This window comes from Phocoena sinus, chromosome 10 (assembly GCF_008692025.1).
Source record: "Phocoena sinus isolate mPhoSin1 chromosome 10, mPhoSin1.pri, whole genome shotgun sequence".
In the NCBI taxonomy this organism is placed as follows: domain Eukaryota; kingdom Metazoa; phylum Chordata; class Mammalia; order Artiodactyla; family Phocoenidae; genus Phocoena; species Phocoena sinus.
Window position 1 is genome coordinate 81,251,862 of NC_045772.1, and position 21,237 is coordinate 81,273,098.

Sequence of the window (21,237 nt, forward strand, 5' to 3'; positions counted from 1 at the left end):
CTGGGGAGCCAAACTCTCTCCCTTTGAGAACCATCCCCGTCTTTGTGCAAAAACATACGTTAAACAGAAATGTTCTAGGAAGCATGAAACTTTGCTGAAATAGACTTGAAAATTCTATTCTGTAGAATTTTTCTTTTGGGGGAGGGTACCAGATCCTGAAAGAAGACCCGCACATTTCTTTGTGTTTTACTATGTATTCATCAGTGGTAAGATGATAAGGAAAAGAAAGAAAAAAGGGTCATATTGGGAATTAGTTTGAGAGCACCCGATTGTCAAGGAACCGTGGCAAGAGAAGAAGGGTTTGCAGCTTTAAATGGCAGGGTTGTGTCTGTTCCATAAAGTCTGCAGTGAGAGCCCCAGAGGGTCTGGACCAAAACACAGATGCCTACACAAAGTTATGCTGCCGTGGCCACAGGTCTGAATCGGCCCTGAAAACGCAGACATTGTTTCTTACCGAATGTCTCTGGCTCTTCACAGCAGAATTGCTACGTGATGTCTCTGCTGAAAATGCGATGACTCACAAATGAGGCAACAGAGAAGGTGTAACAGGAGGCTCCCTGCTGTGCGCCGCGGGCAGGGCCCCCAGGAGCTAGAGAAGCTGGCGAGCCATTAGCATCCTCTGGCTTCTCATACGGGATTTTCAATTTGTATAATCTGCGAGGCTGTGTGCCTTTCCTTCCAAGTGAAAATGCTAGTTTTCTAAAAGCCCAGCAGACTAGGTTAACATTCTACAGCCCTTCATTCCCTAACTTGAGAGTGTTTTGGAGACTGAGATGCTGTTAAATTTCACACCTGTTTAAGCTCTGTTGTACCTTAATGTCTTTTCATGATGCAAAGAGGGAGGGCAGTGTGCTTCTGTAATTCTCTGCAGAGAACTAGTGTTTTGGGGTCTTTTTTCTTACTTAAAAAGAGATGTGGGTTTGTAAACAAAAGCCACAAGCACACAATTTTGAACAGAACTGCCTTCATATTGTAGAAATATAATATTAATTTTCTTGATATTGAAGCTTGATCCATTTATTTAAAAACTGTATGCTTATAACTCATTATTCATATTTTATTATTTAAAAAATTCCAAGGGGCTGGCTTGAAGTTTACTGTCAAACTGCTATGACAGCTTGTTAAGCAAATTAACAGAGTACAAGAGATTAATAGCAGAATGCTTAAGACTATAGCACTGTTTTAAAAAACTTCTAAATGTGTTAGAAGCGCTTATTCACACATAAACAATTGTTATGCTATTTATAAATGGAACTTATCTATTCATTAAAGCTTTTTTCCTCAAAGACCTAAGCAAATTATTTGGGGGTACATTCCACTTATCCTAGGTAATTAAAATTAAACCACAGCTCTTAAATACTATGAGTAACTTAGAGTGACCTCTTTTAGCTAGCCCTAATAAGTGAGGTTTCTCTATGGAAAAGATTTTTATTTTTCACTGTAAGAGTGTCAAAATAGAGAGGTCTTTTGACTATTCTTATCAGGATCCCATGGGGAGATATTACCAAGGGGGATGGGGTAGGAGGGCAATCTCTTGGAACCCGAATCTGCTCGCCTTTTATAAGTCTAGAAAATTCATTTTATTAGCCTTTCGAAAGGGGGAAAAGGACAGTGCGTACAGGAGGATTGATTCCACTAAATGAATCTCAAATGACTGATGTACAAACCACAGTGCCAACTGTCAGTTGCAAAGTAGATCTAAATCCTTGGGTCAGTTAGTGCATTTTCCCTGAAGGAAAATCTATATCAAAAGCTAAATTATGATTAGAAGATTGGCATGGAGAGCTCAGGAAATTAGATGACACACATGCCTTTCAGGGATATGGAATTCCTCCAGGAACACTGGAATACTAATTTGTTTCATCTACCCTAGCCTGCGGTGAGAGAAACTGTCAAATTCTTGTTCATTGACTCTCCGTTTGTTTAGGTTACATGCTTATCTTCTGTTAATAAAGCCTTTCTTCCAATATGGTTCAACGTAATTGATTAGATTTTATTTTCCTTAGCTAAAATCATATTTTAATTGTGCCTTTCTAATACTCCATTTAAACCACTTGTGCTCAAATCCCTGTGCCTACATATTCACAAAAATCCTTTGAGTTTTTTTCTACAACTGACTGATCTCGTCCATTATTTCTGCATTCTTACATTCTGAGGCAATCTTCCCTCACATGTATTAATAACACTCATTATGTTGGTGGTTCTTTCTTTTGGCTGCAGTAGCATTGCCAAATCCAGAAAAGAGCTCTTTCATAATATTTCTTTGTGACTGTAACTCTCCTCGTCTGTTTCCCCCCAAGTTTTCATGTTAAGATGTAATAAACAGCAAACTTCCTTTTCTTTCTTTTAGAATTAGCACTTCCTCTTCTTAAATCTCTCCCTTCCTCTTTCTCTGCCTTCTTCCTCATCATAGTGATTATTATCCTCAATTTCAGACGTCACCACCATTTTTACTATAGGGAAGGAGTTCATAGCTGCACGTGGTATTCTCCTAAGCCCTATGTAAGAAGATTGTGTAGATCTTCTTAAGACCTTCTTGACTCAGTTGTTTGGGGTCAGGCAGAAGTGTGATTCCTGTGTCACCATTACATTTCAGAGCCTTCATGGAAAACTGCTCCTTTGCTATCCATATCTTAGTATAACACCTGGATTTTCATGTTGAGCTGCATGGCAGAGATCAACGCAACAGCACACTTTTTTTTCATTGTTTTAGTTAGTTTGTTCATTCGTTTGTTCCTTCCCTCCCTCCCCCTCTGTCTCCCCGTCTCTCCCATCTTTCCTCCCTCCCCCCCCTCTTTTCTTTTCTTTCCTCCCTTCCTTCAGTAGCTTTATTGAGATATAGTTTACATACCATAAGAATTCTCATGTTTAGAATTACAGATCAGTGGTTTTTAGTATATTCACAGAGTTGTAAAACCATAACCACTATCTAATTTTAGAACATTTTTACCGCCCCCAAAAGAAAGCCTGTATCCACTAGCAGCTCCTGGCAACCTGGATCTACTGTCTCTATGAGTTTGCCTTTTCTGGACATAGGTGGAATCATGCACTATATGGCCTTTCTTTCATGGCTTCTTTCACTTAGCATAATGTTTTTAAGGTGCATGCAGGTTGTACCATGTATCTGTACTTCATTCCTTTCATGGCCAAATAATATTCCATTTGGTGCATGTACCACATTTTGTTTATCCATCATTTGGATGATGGTTATGTCTACTTTCTGGCTTTTATAAATAAAGCTGCTATGAACATTCAGTGCAAGTTTCTGTGGGGTCATATACTTTCATTTCTCTCGGGTAGATACCTAGAATTAGAATTGCTGGTTATATGTTTAACATTTTGAGGAACTGCCCAACTCTTCCTAAGTGGCTATACCATTTTGTGTTCCTCTAGCAATATATGAGTGTTACAATTTCTCCACATCTTAACGCTTGTTATTGTCTGTGTCTTTGACTATAACTATCCTAGTACATTTTCCTAATTAGTAATGATATTGAGCACCTTTGCATGTGCTGCTTGGCCATTTGTATGTCTTCTATGGAGAAATGTCGTCACATCCTTTCCTCAATTTTTATTTATTTATTTATCTATCTATTTATTTATTTATTTATGGCTGTGTTGGGTCTTTGTTGCTGTGTGTGGGCTTTCTCTAGTTGCGGCGAGTGGGGGCTACTCTTAGTTGTGGTGCACGGGCTTCTCATTGGGGTGGCTTCTCTTGTTGTGGAGCACGGGCTGTAGGTGCACGGGCTTCAGTAGTTGTGGCACGCAGGCTGTGTAGTTGTGGCTCTTGGGCTCTAGAGCGCAGGCTCAGTAGTGGTGGTGCATAGGATTAGTTGCTCCGTGGCATGTGGGATCTTCCCGGACCAGGAATCGAACCCATGTCCCCTGCATTGGCAGGCAGATTCTTAACCACTGCACCGCCAGCAAAGTCCCTTCTCAATTTTTAATTGGGTTATTTGTCTTTACAGCTGTTCAGTTGTAAGTGTTCTTTATATATTCTGCATACAAGTCCCTTATCAGATATATAATTTACAAATATTTTCTCTATTTTTTTTTTAATAGACACTTTTTAAAGAGAGTTTTAGATGCATAGCAAAATCCAGTGGAAGGTACAGAGGGTTCCCACATACCCCTGCCAGCACACAAATACAGCCTACTATCAACATTCCTCACCAGAGGGGTACATTTGTTACACTGGTAAACCTGCCTTGACACATCATTATTACCCAAAGTTCATAGTTTACATTAGGGTTCTCTCTCAGTGTTGTACATTCTATCAGTTTGACAAAAGTATAATGATATGTATCCGCCATTATAGGATCATACAGAACAGTTACACTGCCTTTAAACTCCTCTGTGTTTTTCCTATTCATCCCTCCCTCCCCCAATCCCTGGCAGTATATTCACAGTATATTTTTATTGTGTCCATAATTTTGCTTTTTCCAAATATCACATTTGGAATCACACAGTGTGTAGCTTTTTCACACTGGCTTCTTTCAAGATGCATTTAAGGTTTCTTTGTGTCTTTTCATAACTTGATGGCTCATTTATTCTTAGTGCTGAATAGCATTCCATTGTTTGGATGTCCCACAGTTTATTTACCTACTCACCTACTGAAAGATTTCTTGGTTGCTTCTAAGTTTTGGCAGTTATGAATAATGCTGCGGTGCAAGTTTTTCTGTGGACATAACTTTTCAGTTCATTTGGGTAAATAACAAGGAGCATGATTGCTGAATCATATGGTATGGAATGTGTTTTGTTTTGTAAAACCACTAAACTGTCTTCCATGGTGGCTGTACCATTTTGCATTCCCACCAGCAATGAATGAGAGTTCATGTTGCTCCACATCCTCGTCAGCATTTGGTGTTGTCAGTGTTTTGGATTTTGGCCATTCTAATAGGTGTATATGGTATCTCATTGTTTTGAGTGATATCTCATTAGAGAATTTGCTATTCCCTAATGACATTTGATGTTGAGCATCTTTTCATGTATATATTTACCACTTGTATGTCATCTTTGGTGAAGTGTCTCTTCAGGTCTTTTGCCCATTTAAAAATTGGATTATTTGTTTTATTATTATTGAATTTTAAGAGTTCTTTGTATATTTTGGACACCAGTTCTTTATCAAATATGTCTTTTGCAACAGTTTTCTCCAAGTCTGTGGTTCATCTTCTCATTCTTTTGAGAGTGTCTTTCACAGAGCAGAAGAAACCCGTTTTCATGAAAACCAGTTTATCAATTATTTCTTTCGTGGAAATTGCCTTTGGTGTCATATTTTTCTTGTACACTGCTATTTTTCTTCTAGTGTCCACACTCACTTCCCTTTCTTTCTCCCTCCCTCATTCCTACTTTCTCGTTCCAGCTATTTCTCTTTCTTTAGACTCTTTCTCCCAACCCACTGTGAGAGTTGAAATATAGGAAATAAACAAAACTGTAGAAAGGCTGTCTAAACTTCAGTAGGGAATAATTAAAGACTAATGTTTTCAAGACCCAAAGGAGTAAATTACAAGTTATAGTATTTCACTAGGCTAGCTGCTGCCGGAGATTTATTTGGAAGAAGTCTTTTTAGCTCACAGATGATCTATAAAGATCCCTCCCAAGCTTGATATTCCATGATTCTAAGCTGTTATGTTACCCAGGCAGCCTTCTTTCCCGACTTATTTGTCTGGCCAGACTACTCTTATTGGGTTATTAAAAGACATTTAGGTTTTCCTCTCTCAGGATATGACAGTGTTTTTGCCCTTCAAAGACTGTTGTCTTTAGTTCACAGACTTCCATGCCCTCAACACAGATCACTGTGAAATGGGTCTCCTGACCCATGAGAATTTTTTCAGAAGACCTTAAGAAGGTTCTTTTTTTAAAAAATAAGTTTATTTATTTTATTTATTTATTTTTGGCTGCATTGGGTCTTCGTTGCTGTGCACGGGCTTTTCCCAGTTGTGACGAGCGGGGGCTACTCTTTGTTGCGGTGGGCGGGCTTCTCATTGCGGTGGCTTCTCATGTTGTGGAGCACGGGCTCTGGGCGTGTGGGCTTTGGTAGTTGTGGCATGCGGGCTCAGTAGTTGTGGCTCGTGGGCTCTAGAGCACAGGCTCAGTAGTTATGGCGCACAGGCTTAGTTGCTCCGCGACATGTGAGATCTTCCCGGACCAGGGCTCGAACCCGTGTCCCCTGCATTGGCAGGCGGATTCTTAACCACTGTGCCACCAGGGAAGGAGGTTCTTAACCGTGAGTTCATGCCTGCCCTTTGAGGAGTGACTAATTCAGTGCTTAAGGGCTGCAGACCAGGCCGCTGGCTTTGGTTAATTTGGACTGAGGCATGGCAAGTTGAATATGGGGTTGAGCATTCACTATAGCACCCACTGCTCCCCTTGCCTTCCTCTTCCCCCCTCCTTTTTCCCTTTTTATTCCCTCCTCTCCACTTTCTCTCCCTCCTTCCTCTCTCCCTCTTCTTCCCTCCCCCTTTTTCTACTCTGGTCCTCCCCGCTCTCCATCCTCTTTCCTTCGCTCCTTCCCTCATCCTTCATCTCCTGTAGGTAACTGCACTCATGTCTTTATTTAAAGGAAATAATGCTCATCTTCCTTGCTCTTAAACTTTTGTGGTAAGATTAGTGAGAACAGTCAAGGGAATGGTTTTGGTATTGTGAGAACTTTTGTATCAATTCAGAAGTGGGGTTTGCTTACTGCTTTTGTATATCCTTCTCTCCTATTTCCCTATACTCACTTCTAGTGTATAGTAAGTTAAGTATACCTTTTTCTGATGAATGAACACAGTTCACAGTTGCTGGTAAGAAACAACTGTTATGGGGGTTAAACCACCTGGGGAGAATTTTCCAGACCCCTGTCTTCATATAAGTCTGAGCTTATATCTCTGCAGAAAACATATAAATCAGAGATGACAAGAGCTACCAGATACTGCTAGCCTATGTGAGATTTAGCAGATAGCAATCCTGTTCCTTCCTAAGAACACTGGCAGTTCCTCTGCCCATTCACAGTTAACTGGTGCTACCAATTTGTGCACCATTTACAGAAGACACCAGCATGAAACTGCAAGGGTTCACTGATCCAAGGAAAATGATTTTCACAGTCTTGGGATGGAGCTTCAAGTGAATGTTTTGGAATGACCAGGTGTAGTATTTCACTGTCATGGCAGCCTTTAAAGAAATGCTTGTCTTTGGATATGGATGGCTTTCATTTGCCTTTGAGCATCCCTTCCCACCTATTTTCTTTCAACTACCTGTGATGGTACAATGACAGTTTTTCTCTCTCATTTTCAAATTTGATTTGATTTAATAATTATATATAAGTAATTATATTTATGTACTTTACTACCAAGCTTATATTACATTTGCTGTATCATGTTTTGGTTTTCTTATACATCAGATTCTTCCATGGGACGCTGGAACTTGGGGAAGTTCGAGTGAAAATACATAATCATCAGTCTTGTGTTGTTTTTTGCTTAAAATGGTGGGAGTGTGCTAGAAATATTGACTGAGTTTCACATCATCTGAAGGCTTCTATTCCATTTGATTTCACTTTATATGCCATTATAGTATGTTCTGGGATCTAATGGAATGAGCTGATGAACTGAATGGGAATGTTGCTGTTGATTTCCCCTCCCCCCAAGTTAATATCCCAATGATTTTTGGGAGTTAGGCAGGAACTCTGAAACATTTCCATGCTTACTCTTTAATTTATGAACTCTAGATGATTCAACACACTACTTCTTCTCTGTGTTTGTTTTAAATGTGGAATGGTCAAAATTACTACTGTGATAATAGGTTTAATACCAGGGAAGGGATCAAAACTATTGTGACTCTTAGTGCCTTGATAATTTGCCCAGGTCAAATCACCCCTCTGGGATGTGTGACTTATCACTGTTAATAATAATCACCTGAAAGGCTCTCAGACCCGATCTGCTCTTTCTGGATGATGTGAACTGGACATCACTATAATCCAATGAAGAAATAAATGCAAATTTAAAACTGATCTTCCAATTAATTGGAGAGTTTAGTAAGAAACATATAAAAGTAAAAAACCTTGTACTTCCTCAACAGAGAGACGGAGATCTTCCAACTGCAAAGAAGAAACGCCAGGCAGGGGAGAAGATCATGTACACTTTGGTCTCAGTCCCACATGGAAATGACATTGCATCCCTTTTTGAACTGGATGCCACAACTCTTCAGAGAGCAGACTGCCTGGTCCCAAGGTAAAAAAAAATATGGTTAAACAATAGTGTTTCTCTGAATAATTTTACTGGCAGGTAAGGAATAAAAATCATAATCTCAGTATAATTTTTGTGATATAAAGAGAGCAAGCATAAGTGAAGAACAAGAGTTAAAAAAAATCATTCCTCTTTTGTGAGTAGATTAACATAGTTTGTTTTATTCTTAAAAATAATTCAAATGTGCAGGAGAAAAGAAATTCTGAAAAATTCGTAAGAATCATTTATTCTTATTACTTATATGGCCTGTGGTTACTAAAATAAAAAATGATCTAGAAGCATTTCCATTAACAGTCATGGCATTTATTTTTATTATGTCAAATTAAAAATTTCATTCACTCATCATCCACTTGTTCATTTATTGAGTCATTCAGTCAACAAATCTTTTTTAAAAAAATTATTTTATTTATTTGGCTGTGTTGGTTCTTAGCTGCAGCACTCCGGATCTTTGTTGTGGCATGTGGGATCTTTTGTTGTGGTGCACGGGCTCCTTGTTGTGGTGCACGGGGCTCCTTGTTGTGGCCCACGGGCTTCTCTCTAGTTGTGGTGCGGGCTCCAGAGTGCGTGGGCTGCTCCTTTTGGCATGCGGGCTTCTCTCTAGTTGTGGCAGGGGCTGCAGAGCGTGGGCTCAGTAGTTGCGGCATGTGGGCTTAGTTGCCTCACCGCACGTGGGATCTTAGTTCCCCGACCAGGGATCAAACCCGCGTCCCCTGCATTGGAAGGTGGATTCTTAAGCACTGGACCACCAGGGAAGTCCTTCCGTCAACAGACCTTTATTGAACATCAATTCCATTCCAGGCATTGCCCTTGGCCTTGGGAAGAAAACCATGAGCAAACTGGTTATGAACTTAAATTCAGATGGGAGTGGGAGGCAATAAACAAATAAACATAAAATATAAGGTCAGGTAATAAGAACGCTTTGAAGAAAAATTGAAGAGTATGGGGAGTTTTATTATGAGACCTCTTGATTTAGGACATTCGAGAAAAGATCTGAATGATTTGAAGGGTCAGATCCTCTCCATATGGGAGAAGTGTTTCAAGCAGCAGGAACACAAAGTGGAAGAATCTTGAGATTTACTAGGTGTCCTGAAGGACCAGCTAAGAGACCAGTCGGCCCCCAGTGAGGGAGGGGAAAGGAGACTGTTAATGAGGGAGTCAGAACTTAATGTAAGAGAGTATTTTACATTCTTTCACTTCGATTTGATTATTTTAATTAAGATTTTTTTGTTTTGCCTAGAGCTGTCTGCTTTCCAACAACAGCACTCTGATGTGATCTCTAGATGCATAGAGGAGTTTTGCCCATATATTCAGGTCTAGTGGAATGGTTCTAAATTGTCCTTGGTACAGCACGGTTGTCTCGGCCTTGGGCAGATGGCAGGGGTGAGGCTGAAGGTACCTGCTCAAAATGCAGACATTATTGTGTAGGTTACTTTCAGGGGAGGTAAGAAGTTGCTGTACTAACACTGCCAAGAAACACTGCTCCTTGGACTTCCTCGGCTGTTTCATGGCTGTTCTCATTCATGAGAAATGTAGCTCAGTACACGGCCATACCACCCTGAATGTGCCCAGTCTTGTCTGATCTTGGAAGCTAAGCAGAGTCGGACCTGGTTTATACTTGGATGGGAGAAATGTAGCTGAATCTTGGCCTTATATGAGCCATCTCCCACTCTGTTGAACCAATAGAAGCCTGTAAAGAAATACCCTCTGAAGGTTTGGCCTGATGCAGGTCTTTGACCTACTCTTCTGAGTATTGCATCTTAATAAATCCTTACTCTGACTATGCATTTTAGATTTTAACTCAGCAAGAATAGAGTCCTTCTTGAACTCTAACCAAGAAAGTTTGCTTAGGGAAATGATAGAAAGATCTTACTCTAATGTGACTAGACCCGAGACAAGCCCCTGAGCCTCACTTTATATGGCAGGTTTCATCTATTCCTATTTCAGAACTGCTGAAGCCCTTCTCAGTATCGAACAGAATTTTGTATTAACATAGATTCACTTGTCATTAATTGTTTTAAAGCTAACACTAATTAACACTTAATAATGGCTAGTATTATGACTCTGAAGTGCTGGCTGTGTGCTAAGCACTGTGTCAGCTTCTTTATAAATGTCTTATTTAATGCTGGCAGCAACTCTTACAGATCAGGAACTAAGGACTTAGAGCAGTGCTTTTCAAGTTGGCTCTAAACTGGAATCACCTGGGCAGCATTGCGCCCTCTCCATGCTCTGGCCACACCAAGACCAGTGAACTCAGAGTCTTGGGGGCAGGAGGCAGGCTTTACTTTTACAAATCAGTACCCAGGTGATTCCAATGCGGGGTCAAATCCTTCTCAAACTTGACACTCTGTAATCAGTGCTTCTCACACTTGAATGTGTACTGAACCACCTGGGGATCTCATGGCAGCTCAGATTCTGATCTGCTTGGTCTAGGGTGGGGTCTGAGGTCTGCATTGCTAACAGACCCTCAGATAATGCTGATGCTCCTGATTCGTGGACTAGACTTTTAAGTATCAAGGGCTTGGAGCAGTGGCTCCCAGTCTTCGGTGCGCGTTGGAATATCTGGGGATCTTTAAAAAGTACTGATGCCTCCTCTGACTCCCAGACATCCTGATTTAAATGGTGTGCGGTGCAGCTTGGGCAATAGGGTTGTAAAAAGCTCTCCGGGTGATTCTAACGTGTAGCCAAGTTGGGGAACCACTGGCTCAGTGTGATTAGGTTGATTGATCCTTGTCAAGCTCATGAAGTGGAATTTGATCCTGGATTGTGTGAACTCAAAATCTGTACTCTTAACCACTATGCTACTGTGCCTTCATAGTTCAGACATTCAGATTATATCGAGATTTTAACAATGGATTTATGTGCTGTGGGTCCTAAAGAGTTACTCATTTCCAAAATTCTTGGAAATTGCGGGTTATTATGCTCAAGTATAGTCTCTTTAGCTTGGAACCCAGCCATCTAGGTTGACTCCATAAGCAGCTATAGAAGGTCCAGGAGTAAGAATAGGGGGAACGACACAGAGCTGAATAAGCTATGGCCCCACTTTCCAGATGCTTAAAATATCAATACAGTGAGGAAGATAACTGAGTCCAAGTGAGATCTCCTGTATAATTCCATGCAGAAGATAAGTGGTAATACAGAGGTATATCAGGATTGGACCTTTGCTGATTATTTGGACAAGGATTGGACCTTTGCTGTTTTAGATTTTTGAAACAATCTCTTTTTCTTTTTTTGCACTTAATTTATTTGAAACTTTGTTCACGTCTTGCTAAAGCATTCTAATATTTCGTTCCAAGTGTGATAGCGGTATAGCGGGCACCGCTGTGCAGGGCAACAGAACATCTATTACAGACATACCGTGTTTCACAGTGCTTTCCCCTGGAAGAGCAGACTCTATACTTTCTGGTGGCATTTTTTTTAGTCCTGTGGGTATTATTTCCTCTAGAATATGTTCTTTTATTTTACCTGGTGGTCCACAAGGTGGATCTTTGCGGGGGTCTCTTTTAGAAACACCACGAGAGGGATCAGGTGTGGGACTACCACTGCATTCACCAAAATGGTCAGTTACCCATTCTCTAGCTACTGCTAACAAAAATTGCTTGTAAGACATTTTATTCAGTGCATTAACTCAGTCTCTATTTTATCTACTTTTATGAATGAGAAGAATCGTGATGTTTGAGAATGAATCTCTTTCCCTGAAGTCCTTGGCGTTTTATTTGATTTTCTCTTATTGGCCTTAATGCTTTCTGCCTCATGTTATATGATTTATTTATCTTATCTTTCCTACTGAACTTTCAGCAACTTGAAGGCAGAGAACTTACCTCAGTGGTTTTCTTTTAATAGATACTTTATCCATTTTGTTAAAGAAATAATGATAATAGATTCACCAAAAAATGATAATACTTGAGCTGGATGAAGCTCTAGCTGTCCTTTCTTATGCACTCTCTCTCAATTCACATATAGTTGATTCTTATTATTTCTGGAACATGAATTAGCAAATACTGACCCATTGCTTCTAAGGGAACTGCAGAGTTAGGTTCCTGCAAGCCTCTGGGCACAATATTTTTGTCAATCAATCAATACTCAACCTTATTTTACATGTGTTTTTGTTTAAAGACACCTTATTTAATATATATTGTTTCATTAGCGTTGAATTCACGGCCATCATCACTATAACTCATGCCTGAATGAAGCATCTCTTATATGAGTTATTTTCTCCGTAATGCACATCACAGTCTTGCTCTATAGGAACACAAGACAGCACTTCAGCACTATGCTTAGGACTGTTTTAAACGATGAATTCACTAACAATAGATAGTGAAAAGCATGGCGCCAAACAGACCACAGAAAGACACTTGTTGACAGTATGAGAGCGGAAACAAGAAGGAAGAGGATCGTGTTGTTCAGCCTCACTGGGAATGTGAGTGGCAGGGAATCAAATTTTTTGCCACTCCGTGTATGTCTGAGAATGACTTCCAAAGTGACCCAAGTATTGATTTTGGGGTTACGGATAAATTTTTGTGAGTAGGCAAATTCACAGGTATGGAATCTGCAATTAATGAGGATCCACTGCACTATGTACTTTTACGTGCAGATGATTAAACCACAAAAGGGACTACAATCAGACAGCAGTTTTAACTCAGATGGTTACACAGTCAGTGCTTCTTACTCTAGTATGCTTCAGAATTGCCTGGAAAGGCTGGTAAAATCCTGTTGGATCTCACCCTTGGAGCTTCTGATTCAGTGGACTGGGATGAAGCCTCAGAATTTGCATTTCTAACCAGTTCTTAGGTGATGCTGATGTTGCTGGTCCAGGGACCAGATTTTGAGAACCACTGGTTTATGTAATAATACTGCATGCTTTGAAATAGCCTATAGTTCAGATATTCCCCTTAAACCAGACTGATCTGCACTTGAGTCAGTTACTAAGTCTAAAAATATATTTATATTCGTATCATGTATGAAACTGGTAAATATGTTGATATGTAAGTGTGCTAATTTTTTATAATCTGTGTTTTTAATACTATTTTGCTTTTAGGAATTCGTACGTTCGGTTAAGACATTTATGTACAAACACGTGGGTAACCAGTACTAGCATCCCCATAGATACAGATGAAGAGAGGCCTGTTATGTTGAAGGTAAATGTTGCTGAGAATGGTTTACTTTTCAGCCAGATGTTGTGTGAATAGGATTAGGGGGTGACTGACATGTTCTTACACTTGAGCTTCACCAGTATTAGAGATTATTGCAATTAATTTCATCAGGCACTCGTGCCTACCAGTTGCTTTAGGTAGCTGAACTTAGAGGCTAGACTGCAGCCGGGCTGTGATTCAGGAAGATGTAGCAGAGATACCAAAAGAGTGGGAGTAGCATATAGAACGGGAAGAAGATTCTAGGAGGGCATTTCCTCTCCTCTGTTGAAACTGAAGCAAAGAACACGTGTGAAAGGGATACATTTCTAGTCGGGCTTTGAAAACAAGGCAGGAAATGGGCACGGGAAATCTGTGTCCCTACAGCCTTTCATAGTGGATGATGCATGTAGGAATTACTGTGTTTGGATTCTCTACTCCTGTTTTATATCTCTTAAACAGTACTAAGATGTGTTAGTAGTTGAAGAATATTGCATAGTTATTTAGTAAAACAACTAATCTTAGTGGAAAAACACATTGCAGATCGGAACTTGCCAAACAAAAGAAGATAAAGAAGCTTTTGCCATTGTGTCCGTCCCGCTGTCTGAGGTCCGAGACTTAGACTTCGCCAATGACGCAAATAAAGTGCTGGCGACCACAGTTAAAAAGCTGGAAAACGGCACAATAACTCAGAATGAAAGGAGGTTAGTGACTTTTAAAATGACTTTGAAATCATAGAGTCAGTTGTCAACTCTTGCAGTAGACCTCAGGTGAATGAATGACTCTAAGGGAATATGTAGAATGGTCTCCATAGCAGCACACCTGCTTCTGAATGAGCAGATCCCGGTGAGTGAATGAAAATGGTGACATTAAAATCTGGTGGAATATTTACTTTTTCCATTTTAGCTTGGCTTGAACACAGTTGTTTTTAGTTACTTTCTGGTCCTTCCTTTTAAATGTTTGGTAAGAGATGCCTTTTGCTGCACTTGATTTGACATTTGAGTTGGGAGTTCTAAAGGTCCTAAAAGAGGTTTTATGTTTTTCTCTTCTTACTTATTCAAGATACATTTCTCTGCACAAGTACCGCGAAACAAGCATGTTATATAATACCAGCAAACAATCTGCAAAGTGTACCTCTCTGCCCTTGTAACTGCCTCAGAGAAACTGGATCTTTGATTCTTCAACTCTGGTTTTGGAAATAAGTGAGACAGAGAATGATACTGATAGCTATAAATCACTTCATCCCTAATTTATGTTGGTACCATGTTAGGCACCATAAATATATTTCTCTAGTCCTTCAAACAGCCCTGAGATGGACATTACTCCCATCTTACATAAAGGAAAATTGAAAGGTTAAGCAAATTAGGTAAGGTCACACAGTAAGTGGGGGATTTAATCACGTGAGGTTTTAAAGTCCACAGGTTTCCAACACACCAGAGCACAAGCATTGTCTGTATTTCTCCACTTCATGGTCTGCTATATACCTTTCAATTTGAACAAGAAAAGGCTATTTACCAATTTCCCAAGCATTCATACGTTGGAACTCTCATACACAGCTGGTGAGATGATAATTGGTATAAGCACTTTGGGACATAGTTTGACAGTAATGAGCAAAGTTAAAGAAGCAGTCTCTCCTCATGTAAGTGGAATCACGTAGTGTTTGTCCTTCTGTGACTGGCTCGTTTCACTAAGCATAATGTCCTCCGGTTTTATCCACATTGTCACATGTGACAGGATTTCCTTATTTTTTAAAGTTGAATAATATTCTTAGGACAGTTTTCTTGTGCAAACTGTCAAGATGCTGAATGAAATAGGTGTGTACAGATGGAGAGGGAGGGTGCAGATTGCTGACATTAAAGTATTGACCTCCACATTCTGGTTCTCCCAATATCACAGCTGTGGGGAGTCAGAACCGAGAGAACGGCCGACTGCATGATTTGGTTCATTTTCTTACCTGCATATGTAATCTTCGGATGATAATAAAATAGATTATAGAAAAACTGAAAAAAAAGTTGAATAATATTCTATCATAGGTGTATATTGCATTTTCTTTATGCATTCATCCATTGATGGACATTTAGTTTCCATATTTGGCTGTTGTTACTAACGTTGTAAAATAACTCATAGAAACAGAGACTAGACTGGTGGTTGCCAGGGGCTGGGGGGAGGGAGAAATGAGGAGTTTCTGTTTAACGGGTATGAAGTTTCATTTATATGAGATGAAGATCGGCTGTACAACATTGTTCCTGTAGTTAACAATACTGTATATGCACATAAACATTTAAAACGGTAGATCTCATGTGTTCCTAACACACATGCATGCGTGTGCCTGCGCACACACAATTACACACACACACACACACACACACACACACACACAAACACACACAGAAGCAAGTAGTCCATGACTTACCAATTCTGCTCCTAGGCTGAACATTCTTGAACATCTGTCCAAAAGAAGTTTCTATATGTGTGCACCAGGACACATTTAAGAATGTTCAGCCTTAGTCTAAATAACCCCAAACTGAAAACTGTTAAATGTCCATCACCAGTTGAATAGGTGAATACAGTTTTGGTATCGTCATATGGTGGAATACATATATAACAATGAAAATACATGACCTACATCTATGTACAACTACATGGATAAATCTAATATACTTTAGATTGAGTGAGAACAGGACACAAATGTATTCAGCCTAAGATTATTTGTAAAGTCCAAAATCAAGCAAAATTGAACTCTTTGGGGTTTAAGAAATTGGCAGAACTATAAAGAAACGCAAGGAAAGAATTGTCACAGAAATCAGGATGGTGTTCTCAGGGGGAGGGATTGGAGGAGACTTTTTCAATGTTCCACTTCCTACTCTGCGTGGTGGCTTGATAAGGTTCACATGGTAAGCATTCCATAATGAAACACATATGTTTTATGAACTTTTAGATCTCTGTCTTACAATACAAAGGAACAGAAAAATCCAAGTTGCTTCCTTCCAGCCCTGTCAATAGAAAAAGTCATAAATATGCAAACCAGTGGAATAGTTATTTCTCAGCTTCCTCTGTTCTTACCTCTGTTTCCCCCCTAACAAACCTGCATTTGAAAACCACTCTTGTGTATGCAATCGACCTCCAACCCCGTCGGGTGAAATGAATAAAGGCCACAAGCTGAAGCAGCTGCTCCCCTGTTCTGGACGACAGATAATTAAATATCAGAACTAAATTGTGACAGGCAATGGAATCCCATGTGTAGATACCACTTTTTTTATGTCTGTTATTTAGCTATTAACTCTGCTTTTGATGAATCTGTTTCTTTGTCTCTGTCATTGTCACATATGCGCAGAAATTTCCTCAGCCTCGCTAAAAAGTCTCCCTTGCTAAGTATTAAGGTGTTCCTTGAAGAAAAGGACAAATAAAGATTGATTATGAGCACTCCGCCATTGCCGACTGTAACTCTTCTTCAGTTACTGCCGGAGAGAATCTTAACCTCTCGAGATGTTTTCTCAGGAAGGTGGTGGACCAGGACTGACCAGGGATTGTGCATTTTTATTCCCCCGCTATTTTAGAGTGAAAAACATCATAGCAAAAAGAAGGTCTTGCCTGAGAAATAGGAAGTTGCAATGATTGATCTTCATTTAGTAATTTCCAAAAAGCTACCTGCCATCAAAACTCATTCAAAGCTGCCTGTCAGTACAGGGGAGCTTATAGGCTTAGTTGAATGTGTTTATATTATTTTCTCAGTTTTAGAATTTGATATAAAATTCTTTCTGAAAATTCCACACAACTCTGACTCCCTCCCCTCCCCAGAGAATGAAGTTATTATTAGAGATTCTTTTACTCAAAACCACGAAGAATGTTACAAGGTCAAAGGGAACATGTTAGAACATAGGAGATCTGTCTGAAAATGTCTGTATTGTTCCAATCCTTCCTCCCCCACCTCTGCTCCCCTTTCATTCACCCCAGGAGTGGGCTCCAGAGGCACAGCTCCTGTGTTGTGCTCCAAGATCCTCAACCTCAGATATTTTTTTTCGTGGAATTTTCTTCTGCATAGCTGCACCAGCAAAATAGACAGTATTGGGAACACATTGGGGTGGGAGAGGAGAGAGGATGGAGGTGGGTAAATCCGTTCAGAGCTGGAGGAGGTGAGTCGTGCACCACATTTTACTTCTGAGGGTACAGAAAAAGAGGTGGGGTTCCTCTGCTGCCTTTACAGTTCAGTGTCCATTTGTTTTCAGTGTTACTGAACTCCTGGTCCATGCCAGGCACTGGGCACTGCAGCGTGTGTACACACAGTGCCAATGCAGTGGTGAACGGCCCAGACCCCAGCCAAGTCTTTCTGCAATTTGGGGGCTTGAGCACTGGTTCGAATTCCTCGTGATAGGATTTCAGGATCTAGAGCAACATGTGATCACCAGATCAGATGTCCTGATTCAAAGTTAATATTTTCCTAGAGCAGCATCATCTCCCCTTGAATTTTTATTTGCCTGATGCTACTATCTTGACAACAGCTAACTTCTGTTTAGTGTTTGACTAGATGTCTTTTTTTCAATATCCATTTGTTTCAGATTTCCCGGTCATTTTGTTTTGTTAATGTCTCTTGTGAGCGGCTGAGAGCTGGATTTTTAAAATCTAATCTGATAGTCTATTTGAATTTGCTAAAGTTTAATTACTTTGCATTTGATAAATAATGTGTTTGGACTTAATACCTATGGGTATCTTATTTTGTTATTTTCTTTCTTTAGTGTAGCTTTTTTTCTCTCTTCCTCCACTTCTTTCTTGCTTTCTGTTAGATTGATGAAGTTTTTATTTTCTCCCTATTTTTCCTTTTCTTCTACTGGTTTAAAAGCTATAGATCATATTTCTATTCTTTCGCAAGTGCCCTTATGTTCTTGTCATACATTTCAACTATATATTCTTTCTTACAAAACTTGAAGATATTAAATATTTCTTTCTCTCATGGTAGAAAAATGCCTCAGAATGCTTTAATTGTACACTGACATTCTACCTCCCATCTTTTTTTGGAATAGTTGTCTAAAACCATAGTTCTGTGTTTATTCTTTAAATTACTTGTGTCACGTAAATTATGATGTATCACTTTTTATTACTGAAAATCCAGTTCCTAAAAATTTCTTTTAGTTATTAATTATATTTCTTAATGTATTTTACCTCTTGTTCTGCTTGCTTTTATTTCTTGCATCTCACTTCTCTCTGGGTTCACTTTTCTTCTTGCTGAAATTTGTTCTTTAGTCTATTCAATGAGGTTATAAATCTTACTAATCTTCATGTATGTGAGAATGTCTTTATTTTTCCTCCTCTCTTAAGTGATACTTTATGTATGGAATGCTAGCTTGACAGTTCTTTTTTTTTTTAGTATTTTAAAGTTGTAATTTAATTATTTTCTATTATCTCTTGTTGCCATTAAGAATTGTTATTCTTTATTGGCATTTTTCTTTACTTTCTGATAATTTTCTGTTTTTTTTTCCCTTTGTCTTTGATGTCCTAAAATTTCACTACAATGTGTTTACAAGTAACTTTTATTTTTGTTTTTCCCACTTGACATTTAGGGTATGCTTTTGATCAGAATACTTAAGTCTTCCTTCAATTCTGGAAAATTTTCAGCCATTTTCTTTCAGGTATTACTTCTTTGTCTTTTCCTCTTATCTCTCTTCTGGAACTCCTATTAGGTGTACGTTGGATCCTCTTAATTCATCTTCTTTATCTTTTAAATTTCCTTTTATAATTTGCCTTTTAGAATCTGTTGCTTTCTGGATCGATTTTTTTCAATACTGTCTATATTGTAAGTCACTACTTTTTCTTAGAATGTGTGTATAATAGTTTACCTTCATGAATTATATTTTTATTTAAATGATTATAATTTTATTTCTCAGATTTCTATTGATTCTTTTGCATAGCCATCTTTTCTTCATTTGTATATGCCCTCTTTTATATATGTTGTCTTTTTTGGTATATAGTTATTTTCTTTGTCTCTTTGAGGGTTGGAAACACTTATTTAAAAGTTATTTTGAAATTGTTCTGTTACTTGAATTTTGTTGGCAACGAATTGGCCTCCTGATTTTTTAGTATGATGGTTGGCTTTCTTAATGTCAGTTTTTCTCATGTGCTTTGGAATTTAAATATGCAGGCTGTTCTTGGATGGGCGATTTTTGCTTATCCTCTCTCTACATTCACTCATCTTTTTTTATTAGTTTTATGGTTGCCTCTACCTGGCTTGCCTCAACAAGTCTGGAGCCAGATCTGATATTGAGGGCTGAGAGTTCATGTCTTATGGTAATTTAAGGCTTTAGCCATTGAGATCACAGGTGGGTATGTCCAGTCCTGTCTGTGCTTCCTCTCTTTCCTCCTACCACTCACTGTACAGCTAGGGCCCAAACAGGGATCACCACATTTTTAAGGTTCCTTTAAGAGATGGAGAAGCCCTGCTTTAGTCTCTGCTTTCTTGTCTTTAGTTTAATTCCTTATCACATGCTTTCAGTACCTGTTTTCTTGCCAGTACTGAATATTATCCTTGCTCATTGCTGTCTTTCTTATTTTATTCCTGATCCACAAAGCTTTTTATTATGGTTTTAGGTATGTCTTTTAAAAAATATATTTCATCTCTCATTGCTGCATATGATAAAAAAGTCACACAAAATTTTTTTAGTAAAAGCAGATTAATAAGATTGAATGAGTTAGTAGGACTAACCATCTCCTGGTATAGAATTGTAATTTTATCTAAACTGAAAAAACCCACTTTTGTCTGCCACAGGTGGGATGCTTGAGGTGAAAAGACAAAAGAATAAGGTTTCAACAGTTTTGGAGGTCAAAAGAGAAGACTAGTTTTCTTGGCTATCATTGCCTCAACATCAAGGGAGGTGGGCTCTGCAAATAAGTTAATGTACAGTGATCCTCAGTCAAGACTGTTAATTTTCTTCATCATCACTCCATTAACTGTGGCCAATTTTTAGGCCATTTGGAGGAGTTTGAAGCAGAGTCATTTGTAGTTGCTCCCAAAGTTGCCCTTTCTTAGATGTCTAAACATCTGAATACAATATCCTCAAAACAGCAAGAGAAAAAGAACACTAGTACTTTTAAAAAGAAAATGCAGATATATTTATGCTCGGACTGGACTTGTAGATTGAGCCACTAGGGTACAACTTAATTTCAGTTTGTTCAAGAAATCTGAGCTCAAAATAAATGTTTTATTATTTCTTTTAAGAATAACAGAATGATATAGAAGACACTGAGTCACAATTTCAAAAGAAATTCACACCACATTTTGATGCATAGGAATCATGCTTTACATTTCTGTGGTTGCCCACAGAAGTTGTGTGAGTGAATCCTGTTCGTTAGACATGTTGTCGAAAAGAAATAGATTGGGTTAAGATTTTAAATAGGCACACAAGAAAACATAATATCTCTGGAATTTGGGGGTGGAGTTTATGATCCTTGGAAGTGTGCTGAAATTTGGATGTGGTGGCTAAATTCTGGATTATGGATGTGTCCACTTAACTCCCTTCCATTGCAGGAGGTAAATCTGGAGATAAGATCAAGATGCTTCCTAACTGAATACATTCCATACTTTGCTAGAGTCGCTGAATCTCTTAAATTGTAGTTTTCTTATTGATGTTATCATGATTGATCATGATAATAGCGGTGAATAATTATGCTAACGTATGTGGATAAAGCTTATTTATTTATTGAAGTATAGTAGATTTACAATGTTGTGTTAGTTTCTAGTGTACAGCAAAGTGAATCAGTTATACATAAATATACATATTCTTCTTCATATTCTTTTCCATTCCAGTTTATTACAGGATACTGAATATCGTTCCCTGCGCTATACAATAAGACCTTGTTGTTTATCTGTTTTATATATAGTAGTTTGTGTCTGCTAATCC

General features: G+C 38.8%; 1 protein-coding gene across 2 annotated transcripts in view; it reads left to right on the top strand.

Moving 5' to 3' along the window:
* The window catches only part of ITPR2 (inositol 1,4,5-trisphosphate receptor type 2), a 530,755-nt gene that overhangs the window by 137,078 nt on the left and 372,440 nt on the right, over nucleotides 1–21,237 (top strand). For both annotated transcript variants that reach the window (XM_032646410.1, XM_032646411.1), the window contains exons 11-13: nucleotides 8,056–8,207; nucleotides 13,258–13,357; nucleotides 13,892–14,052. In XM_032646410.1, coding sequence (XP_032502301.1) covers nucleotides 8,056–8,207; nucleotides 13,258–13,357; nucleotides 13,892–14,052 — 413 coding nt within the window. The remainder of the gene's footprint in view (nucleotides 1–8,055; nucleotides 8,208–13,257; nucleotides 13,358–13,891; nucleotides 14,053–21,237) is intronic.